Genomic DNA, 14,482 nt, shown 5'->3' on the forward strand with positions numbered 1-14,482 from the left:
TGCATTATTTAAACAGAATTAATAATAGCAGAGTTAATGGGTTAGGGTTAAGAATTTTAGCATGTGAAAGTTATCCATTAACAACAAAGAAAGAGAGACAAACCATGTAAGTGAGTCTAGACGCATTGCTAGAACAATACTACGGTACATTTTCATGATTCTTTTGCATATGTCAGTCTAGAACGGAAAGGTCAGTATTTAAGCCCTGATTAAAATCATTTATTATGATAAATCAGCCAACAAATAAGTAAGAAAAGTTTTAAAAACACATGTTAAAATTTTATTTGTAATTTATAAAGTAGCACGAAGCTTTTCGTAACTGAGTTACATTTTTAAGTGATAAAAATATCCTAAGCTAAAAACCTTTATACAAAATATCTACAATAAAATAATTAATTGATTTAATTAACAGTAGAACATTTTAATTAAATCAATTAATTATTTTATTGTAGATATTTTGTATAAAGGTGTTTAGCTTAGGATATTTTTATCACTTGAAAATGTAACTCAGTTACGAAATAAAATTTTAACATGTGTTTTTAAAACTTTTCTTATTAAAATCATTTATCTTTTAGCAAAAAAGTTAAACTGAAATGTCCTAAAGTTTTTTTCAATATTGCTTCAGCAGTATAAAAAGTAAACATTGTTTTCTTACATGTTTTGACATGCTTTCTTTTGTTGGCTTCATAAAAAACACTTGTGCTGTGATACCAATGAAAAGACGAACGTTGGGTTGGAACCCTGCTCGAACATGTTGCACAGGAAGATTTGAAAAGAAAACTTGTTCGCAGCTTGTTACAGCCTCCTTATATGATGGTGTTCGTAGTAAAGGCGAGTTGTCAGCACAGTTTCGTGGATCAGGAGCACCTGGTTCTAGCTCGGGATTTTTAGGCTCCAACATAAAGAGTGGTCTGTCTTGAATCTAAAGGTTGGTTTCTAATGAAGTCAGTAATTGCTATGCAGCAGTTGATGGACAACTGCTGTGTGACTGTTGTACAGCGGTTGCTAAATACTTTTTATGCCACTAAGACTTTATTTATTCTTTTTTACAAAAGACCTCTATATACATCAACAAAAACAACAAATCAACATTAGACATAAAATTGGAAATATTATTTTCATTGTGTTTAATTTACCTTGAAAATCCATTCTCTATATACCAGTAATACAAGCTCCATAACATCAGTACATGATAATGGCATTAAGAAACTCTATGAAACAAAGTCAACAGAATAAAATAGATGGTATCTGTTCCTTTGTTCTAACATTTACAGCTATCCAACTGCCTACCTGCCGAAAAACCTCATGTACAGCCAGAACATTTTCTTGTGTAGAGGAAAAAACAGCTCGGACAATATCAGCTGCTTCACACAATAACTCATACTGTTTACTTCGTGTTGCTGGTGATGACTCATCACTCGATGCACTTGTTTTTGACACATCTTCTGATATTGGTTGTAGTTCAGTGGATTCTTGAGCAGCTAAGCTGCCTGAATCAATAGATTTAGAATCTGTACTTGTTTTGTTTTTACGTTTAAATCGTATTGCAAAAGCAATTAACCAACGTAAAACAGCACATTGGCAAAGCATACTAATAGATGAAGGCTGCTGGCCTAGGCTGCCTCTCTGGTATATTTTCCCTTCTTCGAGAATACTTGTTTCATCTGTGATAGGAACATGTATTATATCTAAAAAAAATAAAAAAATAAAAAAACAGGGAATTATTTCTTGTGAGTTGCAAAACAGAAAATAACTTGCATCCTCAACTTGGGTTATTATTGGGAGATTAAGATAAGTTTTTCATTGAAGACGTTGAATTATAGGTTATACATATTTACACAATTTGAACTTTAGTTTTCAAACGATGCAAAAAGCTCTTATTTTCGGGACATATTACCTGGCAGATGGGAATCTTCTCACAAATACTAAACAAATGCTTGCACTGGCCTTAAGAGTTAACTATATGTATAAAAACCAATTTCAACTTACAAATCAGGTTTAAACTACTTTACCTTGTGCAAAAATTAAAAAATTTATTATAAGATAGCACTTTTGATGGTTAAAAGAAAAATTTTTAGCATTGAGCATTATTATATAAACTTTGTACATTACACTTAAAGAGCTTAAAAAACGCCCCCTTGGTTGTTACTAAGGTTATAATTCCCGTACTATTCCATCACAAATTTCCCTTTTGATTATATTGCACTTATCCAAATTTATAAAAATGGTCTTAATTGTATATTTATTTTATTTTTATATTTTTGGCTGTCAGATATATTTCTTTTGCTAAAACTTGATTTTTTATAACTTTTCTACTCCTCTCTGCAAAGGTTTTTTTCCCTGAAAATTAGAACAACGAACAAAACACAGTTAAACCTGATAGACAAACTTTTCATTATTTGATACTAAAATGGGGTTTAAGGCCCAAATCTTTCCAATAACAAATGCTCATTTTTTTAAAGAATTGACATTACTCATACAAAGAAGGGTGCAAATATCCGATGGAATCTGACTTGTACACCCAAGAAAGTTTGGGATTTGATACAGTCGCTACAGTTGCAAAGGATTGCATTTGCTTGTCTTTCAGCATGCAGCAACCCTACTCTAGTTAGCAAAGTTAATTTGAATCAAAATGTTACCTGTCATTTCCTTGTACAAGTAATCATGTGGATTCCACAGTGGAAAGATATGAGGTAGATAGAATCTTTTAAAGTGAGAAAATACATGGTAGAAACCACTTTCTCTCATGTGTCTGTCATGCCACTGAATATCAAGCATCTAGAAGAAACAAAGAGAAACAAATTACAATTTTATTTAACTCAGAAATAAATTAACAGTAAAAAAACCTGCATAATAAATTGCTTTAATGTGCAAGATTAATTTGTAAGATAAATAATAATTATAAAACGCAATTACAAAATAATGCTTACCCGGCGTGTCATATAATCTAAGATTTTGTCTAAGAATTTCTTCGTCAGTTCATCAGGCAAAAGTATTTTATCTCCCTGAAGAGGAGGGCAGATGGCCATGCAACCTTCTGCTACACACCATTCTAGAAGTAAATAAACTAAATGCTTTATTGTGCAGACAACATATAAATTGCCCTAAATATGATAAAAAACACAATTAAAATGCCAGCTGTTTATTACGCCAAGAAAAGTATCTTTTCTGGTTTAACACATTCCCTACAGTCAAACAGGACCTGAGCATCTTGCTTTTGTGTTGTCTTTTCTCACAAAAAATAAACTAATTTTAAATATCACCTTCAAATTCTACACTAGTCGCTATTACGATATAGAAAACTCAAACAAAACTGTTTTAATAAGCACAACGAACTATCTAAACTTAACGCAAAAGGTCAATTTCAATGTCAGAGCCAACACCCAAAAGAGTATTTTGTTCTTTCAAGGGGGTTTAACCCACATTATATTTTTTATAAGAAGAAATTATACAAGAACATTAAGCTTTCTGTAGAGTTGGAGTTAAGTTAAATTTAGGACAGGTAACAAAAGTTTTAGGATTAAAAGGCCTAATGAAACAAATCAGTAACTACATACCTGCCTCACTTTCTAAACTCACATTAAATAAACCAGGATTGTACCCCTGTCCATTGATACATGATATCAGATAGTCCAACACTTTTGGTGAACGATATGTTGAGGGTATATCTATCTTTGAAATTGGGCTTGGAAAAGTAGGTATTATACTTCCATATACAGCCAGATTTAATTCATCAACATTGCTTTGTAATATTTGAAGCCACAGCATGAAAAGTCGAATCCCTTGTTCACGTATCTAGTGTTCCGAAAAAGGAAGGTAAACATAGGCCTATTGTTATTGCTTTTTTATACATCTTTTGAATATAAATAAGAAACAACAAATTGTAACTCACTGTTAGGACATTTCCATGATGTAGAAGCTTTCGCAATATTAAGCCTAAAGGAAAAACAAACTCTTACAATAGGCATACCCGACAGCCTTTCTAATTTACATTGGCACTTTATAATTGCCAACTAAGAAAGCAATTTAAACAATTTTTTACCACGTAAAGGTTCCTTTTAAAAAACAAGTTTGTACAAAAAAACTTTAATTGATTGATGGAGTCCTAATACTTATGTAATTGAGTTGCAGACAAAGGCAGATTGTATAACGCGCTGTGCGTCTCTGTCTGTGATATAACGCGCTACGTTTGTAATTGACATTAGTTGTTATGTTCAGTTTTCTTGAAAAATATAAATTCAAGGACCCAGGAGTTTCCAGAACATTTTTCATATTTTTCAAAAAACAAAAATGTTGACATTTTACGACAATTTCAGGATGAAAAGGCCAGCCATGGTGCATTTCTAGGAATTCCAGTTAGTGAAAAAAAAGCTACTGATTAATTGGAAATCAAAACTTGAAAAACTGTTGTTCAATCAAAGCTGAGGAAAAATCACTGGGTCTTTTTGCAATCAAACAAGGAACAAAATCCAGCATTAATACTTTAAGGTTAATATATTTAATTGAAGTTTGTTTAACATGGAATTAATTTTAAAAAATAAATAGAAATATCTACAAATAAAAATAAAAATTCAATTTAACATAGCAAAAGAAATTTAAAAAAAACTAAACTATCTCTTACTTTCTATTTAAAAACTCGTTGAATAGTGGAAAGGGATTCCCACAACAACTAAAATGTTCAGCTTGTCAGAAACACCGTATAATAAAATGTTTTTGCACATGAAGTTTTCTTCAGGGCTCACACATCTGAAGTGGTAGCTTAAATCAGATTTTTTAGGATTTTCTTTTACGGTGACAAAAAAATATTTGCCAGTTTAATTTCCTATTCATAAAATAGACTTTAAGCTGGAATCCAAAAATAAATTAGCCTGAGAAAAGAAGTACTGATAAATATATTTTGATTGGTTCAGAACAAATATTATGCAAAAACAATGTTGCAGCAGGTGACACAGTGTATTCCAGGACCTTAATCTCAACAAAATTTGAACGCCATAAAGTTAATTTTCTAAAATATTTTAGAACAAAACAACAATTTGGACTCGACAGAAAAAAGGAATTTATGAATGGCAACAATACTTACAAATGAGAATAAACAAATTTCACAGACAATTAACTATAAAGAATCTAACTGTCAACAGCAAAAAAAAAAACTCTAGCCAACAGATTTAACTTTCAACTATTTTTTAATTCAAAGATATTTTATTTCATCTTATTCGATATTTCTACATTATCGATATCGTAAAAAAAGATTATAATAAATTTTATATTATTCGCTCCCAGTCTTTTGGGTAATTCGTCGCAACTTTGCATGCATTTTGTCAATCTATATTTAAGATTGAGGGTATGCCTTTTGGCCTTTTAAAAGGCACCTCTGCATACCACATTGTTTTTTGTGCGGGAGAATTAAAGTTCATTTGCTGGATCTCAACAAAATTACTTTTCTAGGATTTTCCAGAAACGTCCAGGACTGTGGTTATAAATGTTCGAGGTAGCTGTTTTAATTGTTATTGTTTTTATAAAGCCAGTGCAATGAAATGCAATAAATAAATTAAGATTAGTTAAGCCACTGAATTGCACTTTAAGTTTAAGGCCTAATAATTTGAAAATAATTATAATGCTAACTCCCGTCTAGGGTCAAAATTGGGCCAATTTCTTAAACTCACCCATTACAGAATTGACATGTTGACAATTAGCACGGCATTAAAAATGATTAATGTTTTGATTCCTATGGATACTGCTAGTGTATCTTGAGCCTAAGGCATTTTTAAAAAAAATTGTATTTTGTAGCAATTTCTCGGCAAAATAGTGACAGTTCTTCAGTCACAATTTATGGCTCTAAGCAATGTTGATCTGTGGTGCAAGTTTGATTCGTTTCAATAAAAATAAAACTACCATAGCAATGCACCAAATTCAAGGGTAAAAATCAGGGTAAGAATCGAGCTACGTACCTATGCTGTTAAAGTGCCATCTAGCATGTATTTTATCAGGTATGTAAATCAAAATTTTCTAAACAATATAGAAAGGAGTTTTATACAATGTAGCATTCATGTTTACACTTATTTGAAATAGACAATCGCGCTTATAAGTAAGGTAAAATAGAATTTTTGTTTGCTTTTTACACTGCTTCTCCGACTGAAACAAGAAAATCCTTTTTAACACTTGTCCGTAAATTGGGATATCTTAAGGTACCCCTCCAAACAGCTGCATTATTTACTCAGTGCTTTATATACGCAATTTGTTTTTCACCAATTGTTAAAAATATGGACTTTAAGACGTATAACAACTATTTGACTTATTTTTGTTAACCCAGCAGAAATACCTTTTTATAGCTCATGATTTGTCAGACATTTAAAGAAAACTAAAATGTTGTTGAAAGTCTGAGCTTGCACAGTGCAGTACTACAAAGACCATTGTAGAATTCTTTGTTATGGGGCATCTTTTTTGTTATTAACTGTTCTCTTTAATAATTACAGCATTTCTTTTTGCATAATTTTACAACGCATAGCAATGTAACTATATTTGGCAAAATTAATTATTTACACCGTTTTAGTTTAAAGAGGGATTGTTGAAGCTAAACCTTTACCATTCTTTGTGAAGCTCGAATGCAAAGCAAATTAGTACTACGTTTACACTGATGCTACTTTTCTGTTTTCAACCAAGAATTCCGTTTTCATACAAAAACGAAAATATTAGAGATCAAAGATTACTGACTCATAGATTTGCGTTTTTGTATTTTCATGCGTTTACATTGGAAATGTAAAATCATACTCAAACTATAATGTCTTTCTATACCTTCCTTCATCAGTGATGTAATATAAAAATGCAGCAACTTGTGTTTCTACTGAAATTGGAGTCAAAGCATGTTACAAAGTTCCATGAAGCTAGTTTGTGACATTCTTAAGTTTTCTTTTCAATCAAAAGCTGGAACAGTACTGTTTATGAAGTTTTCCCAACAAGTTGATGTTCGCCCTGTTTTTACCCAGCATCTTCTTGATTGCCTATTTTTAACCATTGACTTTACTTGTTTATTCTCCATCAAAGTCAACAATAGTTTATTGGTTTTCATTTGTAGTTGTCTATTCCTTATAATCAGACACATTTACATCAAGTTCAACTGAGCAGACGTACAAGCAAAGACAAAAATGTAAGAAAAATATTGTAATAACTTTCTAAACGAATCCATGCTCTTCCTAAGATTTTTTTACTGATAAAATATCATTTTTTGCTTATAAACACTATTCATAAATCCCGTTTTCATGTGTTTACGCAATGCAAAAATATTTGAAAAAGAAAAACTAAACGAAAACATAAAAAACTTTTTCAGATTAGCAGTCTTTTTCAGGAATACTTGAGTAGGTGTGCGATGAATCAAGTAACGCGTACAATATAAAACGCCCGTACAAAGGATGTTATGCATGCGTTACATGCTCCAAGGTTAACCTTTGTTGCGCATTGATCTTGCGGTAGAAAAGTGGCGTACGTTTTATGAATCGTAAAACCAAACACGATAATCAAACGTCTACGTATAGCAACTCTCTCAATCTTAACCGCTTTTTCTATGTCTGAAATAGTATGCATGACTATACTATCATTTTCATAATTTTATTGTTTATTTTTCGGGTCATCACAAGCAAATAGGCAAAAATATGGCTCGCTTGGGTTTTGTTTTTAAAATTGTTTGAATAAAAATAACACTTGCGGCATAAAGAAAAACTCAATTAAATTCCGACCTGCTATGGTTTTCAATTGTTTTGTCAAATGAAGAAATTATCGACAATTTATCAACAAGTTGTGTAAGACCTGGTTACCAACCACGAAGGGGCCAGACAAAAGAAATTTGTGTCTATGTAGTTCTTTTAACTAAGCCAGGACTCGGTGATTTAGCTAGGATAGTCAGGTTGGCTATGAATAGGCTAGCTTGTGGATTAAAAGGACTAGGACTATTAAAAAATTCTGAGATTTAAAAGTCTCCGACTAAGACGGAAATCTATCGGACGTTTTCTCTGACCAAACTGGAAATGTGGTGGACATTTTGTCAGACGAGTCTCCAAAAATTATTTCAAGGGCTGTCACCGCACGCTACAAAATGGATTTTATACGTTGATTTATAAAACTCAATATTTATTTTTCAGGCATGCGATTAATCACACGCCTGAAACGATTAAGGCTTTTCGAAAAACGTGTGTAAACGTAATCCGTAAAAGTTTCTATTTTTATTAACATGGCTCATGAAAACAGATAAATTAGCATGAGTGTAAACGTAGTAAAATATTTTTAAACTATATACCTCTGCGCACTTCTTCATGGGTGAGTATAAACTCCATTGCAGTTTATATGTTGTTTTGTTGGTTGGCATTTAAAACAAAAACAGTGAATCAAAGGTGCAAACAAACCAGAAGAATAAATTATGTTTAGATACTTCTACTGATGGTAATATGGGAAAAAGGAAAGTTTAAAAAGTAATTTTTTTTCAAATATTTATTTATCCACAACATGCCACATTTAATTTTTAAAGAACTTTTAAATATGTGACCTAACAAATTATTTTTTCTATTTTTATGGTAACATCAATAGGCACAACATTTTCTTGTACAGTGTAGTATTTCTAGCCAACCTAGAGATCTAAATTTCAAAATTTACTTCCATATTATGATCCTGCTATGTCAAAAAATTACATGATAAATTAGTGTCAAAAGGGTAGTTGCTGAATAACCTAAAATAGTTCCTGTTATATGAGTTGATTTAAATAGGATAGGTTAATTTAATAACATAAATACTACTCACTTCAAGTAAAACGAGTAATTCTTCCAATTCATCTTTTAATTTTGTGCCTGAAAATGAATTTAAGCAAACATGTTTAATCAGTGTTAAAGATTGTTAAAAAATTACAGCTAAAACGTTTTTGATATTCTTGATAACCGACTTAGAGCCTTAACTGCTCTTCACCTCTAATCCAGATAGCATTTTGTCTAGTCCCATGCAATGTCGTAATACATTACTAAGGCAATAGGCTGGCTAAAGTTTAATGAAAAGATTTTGGATTTGTAAGTTGTCTTTTTAGAAGTTTTTTTTTAAAAGGCACCTAAAACCTAAAGAAGACTAGATTTTAAGATTCAATAATCACAGCAAAATCCTCATTACCAACCTACCTTTAGATTTAGCAGACAATTCCAAGTTAGTAAACTCCTCATAAAAAACGAAGAAAATTTCAGACGGGTACTCTGAAAAAAATGCTTTAAGTTCGTGTTCCACCAGCAGTTCTATAAAAAGAATGAGAAAAAAAAAGTTGCAAATTTTGAATTTAAATGTTCTTGACGTTTTGTTTTTTACTTTAATTTTTAGGTACTTTAATTTTATTTTAAAACAAGACTTTTTTGTAGTTTACATTGCCACAATTTAAGGATGTCGGTTCAGGTTTCAAATAACAAAAAAGTAACACTTCGAAAAAAAATGTAATCAACTATATCTGATCCTTTCCTCTCTCAGTCAAAATCAGACTTGAAAACGGTGTCTGCGACATAAGGTTCTTTTCTTACAGCCATTAAAAATAAAATTTCTGATTATTTTAATCAATATTTTTAACTTTTATCAACCATGAATCTAAAGGATGGATACTCTATGACACAAAGTTTTATCGCATCAGCATTTCTACCCTTCGAACCAGGTACCAGCGAGATCCTTCGTCCAGTTTTAAGGGAACACAAGATCAAATGTATTCTTAACTCTAAAGACACCCTAAGAACCACTTTGTCTAAACCAAAAGACAAAATAACCTGGAAGAACAAAGCAATGTTGTTTACGAGATCCCGTGCAAAGATTGTGATGTAGTGTATATAGGTGAAACAAAAAGAAAGTTTAAGCAATGAGTACAAGAACATATGTGCGCAGTGAGAAACGGAGATGCAAAGAAAAACGAAATTACGGACCATAGCTGGAGCAGAAGTAATCAGTTTAATTGGGTTGAGAAGAAAATCATTGACAGAAGATCCAGAACAACGGCCAGGAAGATTAAAGAAACCATCAACAGTGTAGAACGTAACAAACACATAAACAGCATCTCGTATCAACTTCCTGAGATTTGGTTACCAGCCCAACAGAAGAAGTAGTTACCTACATCTAGGTTCGAAAATGTTAATTACTGTAATTAACTGTAGTTATCAGCTTGTTTCTGATTGGTTGATTTTTATGAATTTCGATCCTCTGCAATTATATAAATACATGCTCAACATCATTTTACTTTGCCCGATGATGGGAGAAGGATCTCCCGAAACATCGCCTACTAAACCATCATGTTCAGGAAATGATAAACTTTCCACAGTAACAAAGGTAGACATTGAATAGGTTATTAATTTTTATTTTATCTTATGTACAGGGCTCAAATAAGCAGGTTGCAATTCGCAAATTTGCAAATCGGAATGCTGTCTTTGAGAATTACTCTTTCTAAAAAATGTTAAATCTGCCACAGTCACTTTTTCATCGTTTGTTTCACCTACTTCTATATAGTTGCTGCAACAAAATAACCATTATCAAGGAATCAATAGCAAGTGGCTTAAAATATTTCCACACCACATCGACAGTCAGCAAATGTTTGCAAACTGAGTTCATATTTCAATTCAAGCCATAATTTAGGATATCATATGGATAAAATTGTATTAGGATTGTCATTGGTCTATTGTGTTACAGGAAAACAAAAATGAAGTTTTTAATGAATGTTCTTGTTTGAATTTTGTAATGCTAATGTTATCCATTGTGATGCTTATGTATAACTATTATGCCATAAGTTTAAAATGGATTTGCTAATAAATAAACAATAATTTATGTTGATAATTTACACAAGTATGTTTGCCTGGCAAGCAAGAGGTCATGGGTTTAAGTCCCACTCAATTCATCATCTTTGCTAATGTTATCTATACCAAAAAATCTTACATATCTACTGATGTATAAGTCCCGGTTTTTTTATACAAGATTTTTATCCATTAAATTTATGTGATGAAATTTGCATTTACGTCACTTAGGAGATGCGCGAAATAGTAAGAATATGGAATTCTATGTCTTATGATAATAGTAAGAAATACACCTAATTAATTTTTGATTATAGCTAGTGGTTTTTTAAGTCTATCTAACTTTAAAAATGCTTGTGTCTCAAAAGTTTATGTCGTAAATATTCATAACTATTAAATAGGTGTCAAGGTCAATAAAACCTGCATATAATCACAGCTCACACAGCATGTATATATACTATTTTGGTTTGTTCAAATATTATTAAAAACAACAGCTTTAGATGCATCACCTACACCAATGTTCTATACACATTTTTAATAATTGGATAGTTTATATGAGTCTGCATCTTGTTGCCTTTACATTTTCTTCAAAACATAGAAATCACCAAAATTTTACATATTTGCTTATGACACACAAGCATTATATGAATCAGCTTTCGGCAGTGGGCCCAATTTTCTTTTTTTTTATTTTGTTCTGTAATCTCAGTATTTACAAAGATGGCACCCAGTAAGTGGTGCACTAGCAAAATTCATCAGGTTTCGAATAAAAGTTTGTGAATTCTGTTACCATGTACGCGCTATAAAACGTTTTTCCTACAAGTTGAAAGCTTTTTATCTTTGTTTATCGTAGTTATTTATGACCTTCGCGAGAGCTATGTTGCAAGTGATTAAACAAAAGCTTCACAATAAAAGATACAGTGATTATTTTTCATTTAAATGGAGCTAAACTGCAAGTTTTGCTCATGTTAATTATGGTGACAGAAGTAAAATTCTTCAGTATATACTTCATCATCATCATCATCATCATTCTTGGCTTAACGTCCGTTTTCCATGCTAGCATGGGTTGGACGGGGTATATTAATGACCCTCTTCCAATCTGATCTAGACTGTGTTAGATCTAAACTCAACTTCCTCTCTATTAAGTCTGTCCTTATAACCTCCTGCCAAGTCTTTCTCGGTCTGCCTATTGGCTTTGCCCCAGGAACTATCAAGTCTTGACACTTTCTTACCCAATTATCCCCCTCCATTCTTTCCAAGTGCCCCAGCCAATTCAATCTTCTTATCTGGATAACATCTTTAATTCTACAGATACTTAGCCTGCTTCTTAGCTCATCTGAACTCTTTCTGTCTCTCAGACTGGCATTACACATCCACCTAACCATTCTCATATCATTCCTTTCTAAACGGTCAAGATCTTCCTGCTTCACTGCCCATGTCTCACTTCCGTACAACATAACACTTCTTACATAGGCCTCATACAACCTACAGTACTGTGAAAAGGTTTGTTAACATCGTGGTTCGTGTTTATTTCATGTTACGCACGAACCACGATAGCCCACGATACGTATTTTTTTTAAAAATCGTGGACCTCACGATCATGTTTCGTGGACTACACGAACGAAAATTAAATATTACATCGTGCTTCCACGATAGATAACTTCTATTGTAAAACAACAAAGACCGTATTAGTTTATCAATTAAATTAAAAACCGACGGCAAAAAAATAAATTAACATTTTTTTGTTTTAATTCGTTGTTATAAGGCTAGCTATATAAAAGATTTTATTCCTTCGTGAATCAAGCGCCGTCCATAGGGTATTAAATAAAACTGTAAAATTTTAAATAATTCTTTCACAAATTTATTTCTATTTTTTTTTTAAAAACGCATCTCTGTTCTAAATAAATGTTATAAAGGTTGTTTCATTTTAGTGTTACTCATCGTCACAAGCATGGTATATACAATCAAGCGACTTTATTTCATGAATTTAAATTTTAAGGTCAAATGAAAAAAAATTTATACGACTATACGTTCTTATAACAATACGGAAGTTTTTACGCAGAATATCCACTTCTTTTCCCATGGTTGCGCTTCAAAAAATATGAAAGTCAAGATACTTGTTCTTACGGTTTTTAAACATATATACCTTACTGTCGCTAACGCTTTATTACTTGGTGAAACAGGTCTAATATTATCTGGCGATTTCTGGTTATTATACATTTTTTTTAAAAGAGCGAGGTTAGTATTTTTTTTACACTTTCTTTTTCCACGCCAGGGCTTCAACCCTGGGGGCGAGTTGATTTTTTGAAAGTTTTTTATAAGAGTTTTTTCGTAACCCTTTCTCAGCCTTAAATTTCCTTATTTGTTTTCTTCCAAAATATTAAAATTTTTAAATAGATTGTTAAAATTATACTATTAAAAATCTGTTCGTAAAAAGTAAAATAATAGATTCAGAAATAAAGTCGCATTGAACTGCTGATCACGTTCTTATGAACTATTTTTTTATAACAACAAAATACCTGCATCAGGTTTTACGGGCTTCTGTTATTAAATAATTAATTATTAATGATGTGAAGTTTCGAAGCATTTTCTGTACAAATAAAATAGACAAAAATGACCTTTTGATCATTAAAAAAATGTTTGAAAATAATATTTCTTTCATGAATTTTAGACTCATATTGCGCGGGATTTTAGGCTGAGCATGTTCTTATAAACTAATTTTTATTAAGAAATAATGTGTCTAATTTTACGTTCATAAAAAGTTCACGTAGCTTCTGTTATTGAATAATTAATTATTAATTATGTGAAGTTTTAAAGCATTTTCTGCACCAATAAAATTACAAGTTGCTTTTTTACCATTGCATTTTTTTTTCAGTCCCTTCGCCGTCTTTTCATTTTTCGAAGATTCATCCTTTTGTCTTGATGGGTCTTTTACGCGTTTATTTATTATTTATGTAAAAAATGAGAAAACGTTAAACTTCTCCATATGCAAATATTTCGTACTAAGGGTAATAAAACGCTAAAAAATATTTAAAGCTCACCAACTGAAGTTAGTTCATCGTTGTTTTCATAGCATTTGTCAATAAAATTATGATGATCTAATGTAAGTTTTCTTTTTCGACCACTCTTTCGTTTTGGCGCTAGCGATTTCGTTTCATTAAATCTTCGAACAATTTTTGATATTGTTTGCCGTGAAATCTTTTTGCCATCTTCCTCTTCAATAATTTTGCTAATCTGCGTATAGGTCATTCTTTTTTGTTTAAGATTTATTATTCGCTGTCTGAAATATTTTGGAAGCACCATGTCTTGATTTGTAAATTGTATAAATGGTTTCGGCAAACAGAGCATCCATATTTAACTTTTTTTTTCAAAGAGAAACTAATTGCTCAGCTGACTTTTAAAGACGCCGACAAAATTAGAGAAAGATACATCGGCAAAATAGATAAGACATAAAAGAAAGAAAAACTCGATGACCAAATACGCTTTTAAAATCTACTTTAATTTAATGACTGTTAAATATTTTGCATATATTTTCGGTTCAACGTTTTCTTGAACAGAGTTCTTTTGGCAAAAAAATATCGGCAAAACAATGAGATGTGTTTGAGACGGGCGTTATTAAAGTTTTAAAAACTGAAATTAAATTATGGTCAGACAAATTTAACTTTTCTTTACAAAATAACATTTCGTACAAAACATTTAATTGC

General features: G+C 31.5%; 2 protein-coding genes across 3 annotated transcripts in view; both read right to left on the minus strand.

Annotated features, from left to right (window-relative positions):
• The window catches only part of LOC130656267 (calcineurin subunit B type 1-like), a 102,530-nt gene that overhangs the window by 65,292 nt on the left and 22,756 nt on the right, over positions 1–14,482 (minus strand). The window lies entirely within an intron of this gene.
• The window catches only part of LOC130656258 (ral GTPase-activating protein subunit alpha-2-like), a 32,864-nt gene that overhangs the window by 16,361 nt on the left and 2,021 nt on the right, over positions 1–14,482 (minus strand). For both annotated transcript variants that reach the window (XM_057459091.1, XM_057459090.1), the window contains exons 2-12: positions 9,150–9,260; positions 8,785–8,831; positions 5,949–6,006; positions 3,893–3,936; positions 3,558–3,795; positions 2,931–3,052; positions 2,640–2,778; positions 1,291–1,688; positions 1,137–1,211; positions 656–922; positions 104–177 (exon numbers count right to left, since the gene is read on the minus strand). In XM_057459091.1, coding sequence (XP_057315074.1) covers positions 104–177; positions 656–922; positions 1,137–1,211; positions 1,291–1,688; positions 2,640–2,778; positions 2,931–3,052; positions 3,558–3,795; positions 3,893–3,936; positions 5,949–6,006; positions 8,785–8,831; positions 9,150–9,260 — 1,573 coding nt within the window. The remainder of the gene's footprint in view (positions 1–103; positions 178–655; positions 923–1,136; positions 1,212–1,290; positions 1,689–2,639; positions 2,779–2,930; positions 3,053–3,557; positions 3,796–3,892; positions 3,937–5,948; positions 6,007–8,784; positions 8,832–9,149; positions 9,261–14,482) is intronic.

This window comes from Hydractinia symbiolongicarpus, chromosome 9, assembly GCF_029227915.1.
Source record: "Hydractinia symbiolongicarpus strain clone_291-10 chromosome 9, HSymV2.1, whole genome shotgun sequence".
Lineage (NCBI taxonomy): Eukaryota > Metazoa > Cnidaria > Hydrozoa > Anthoathecata > Hydractiniidae > Hydractinia > Hydractinia symbiolongicarpus.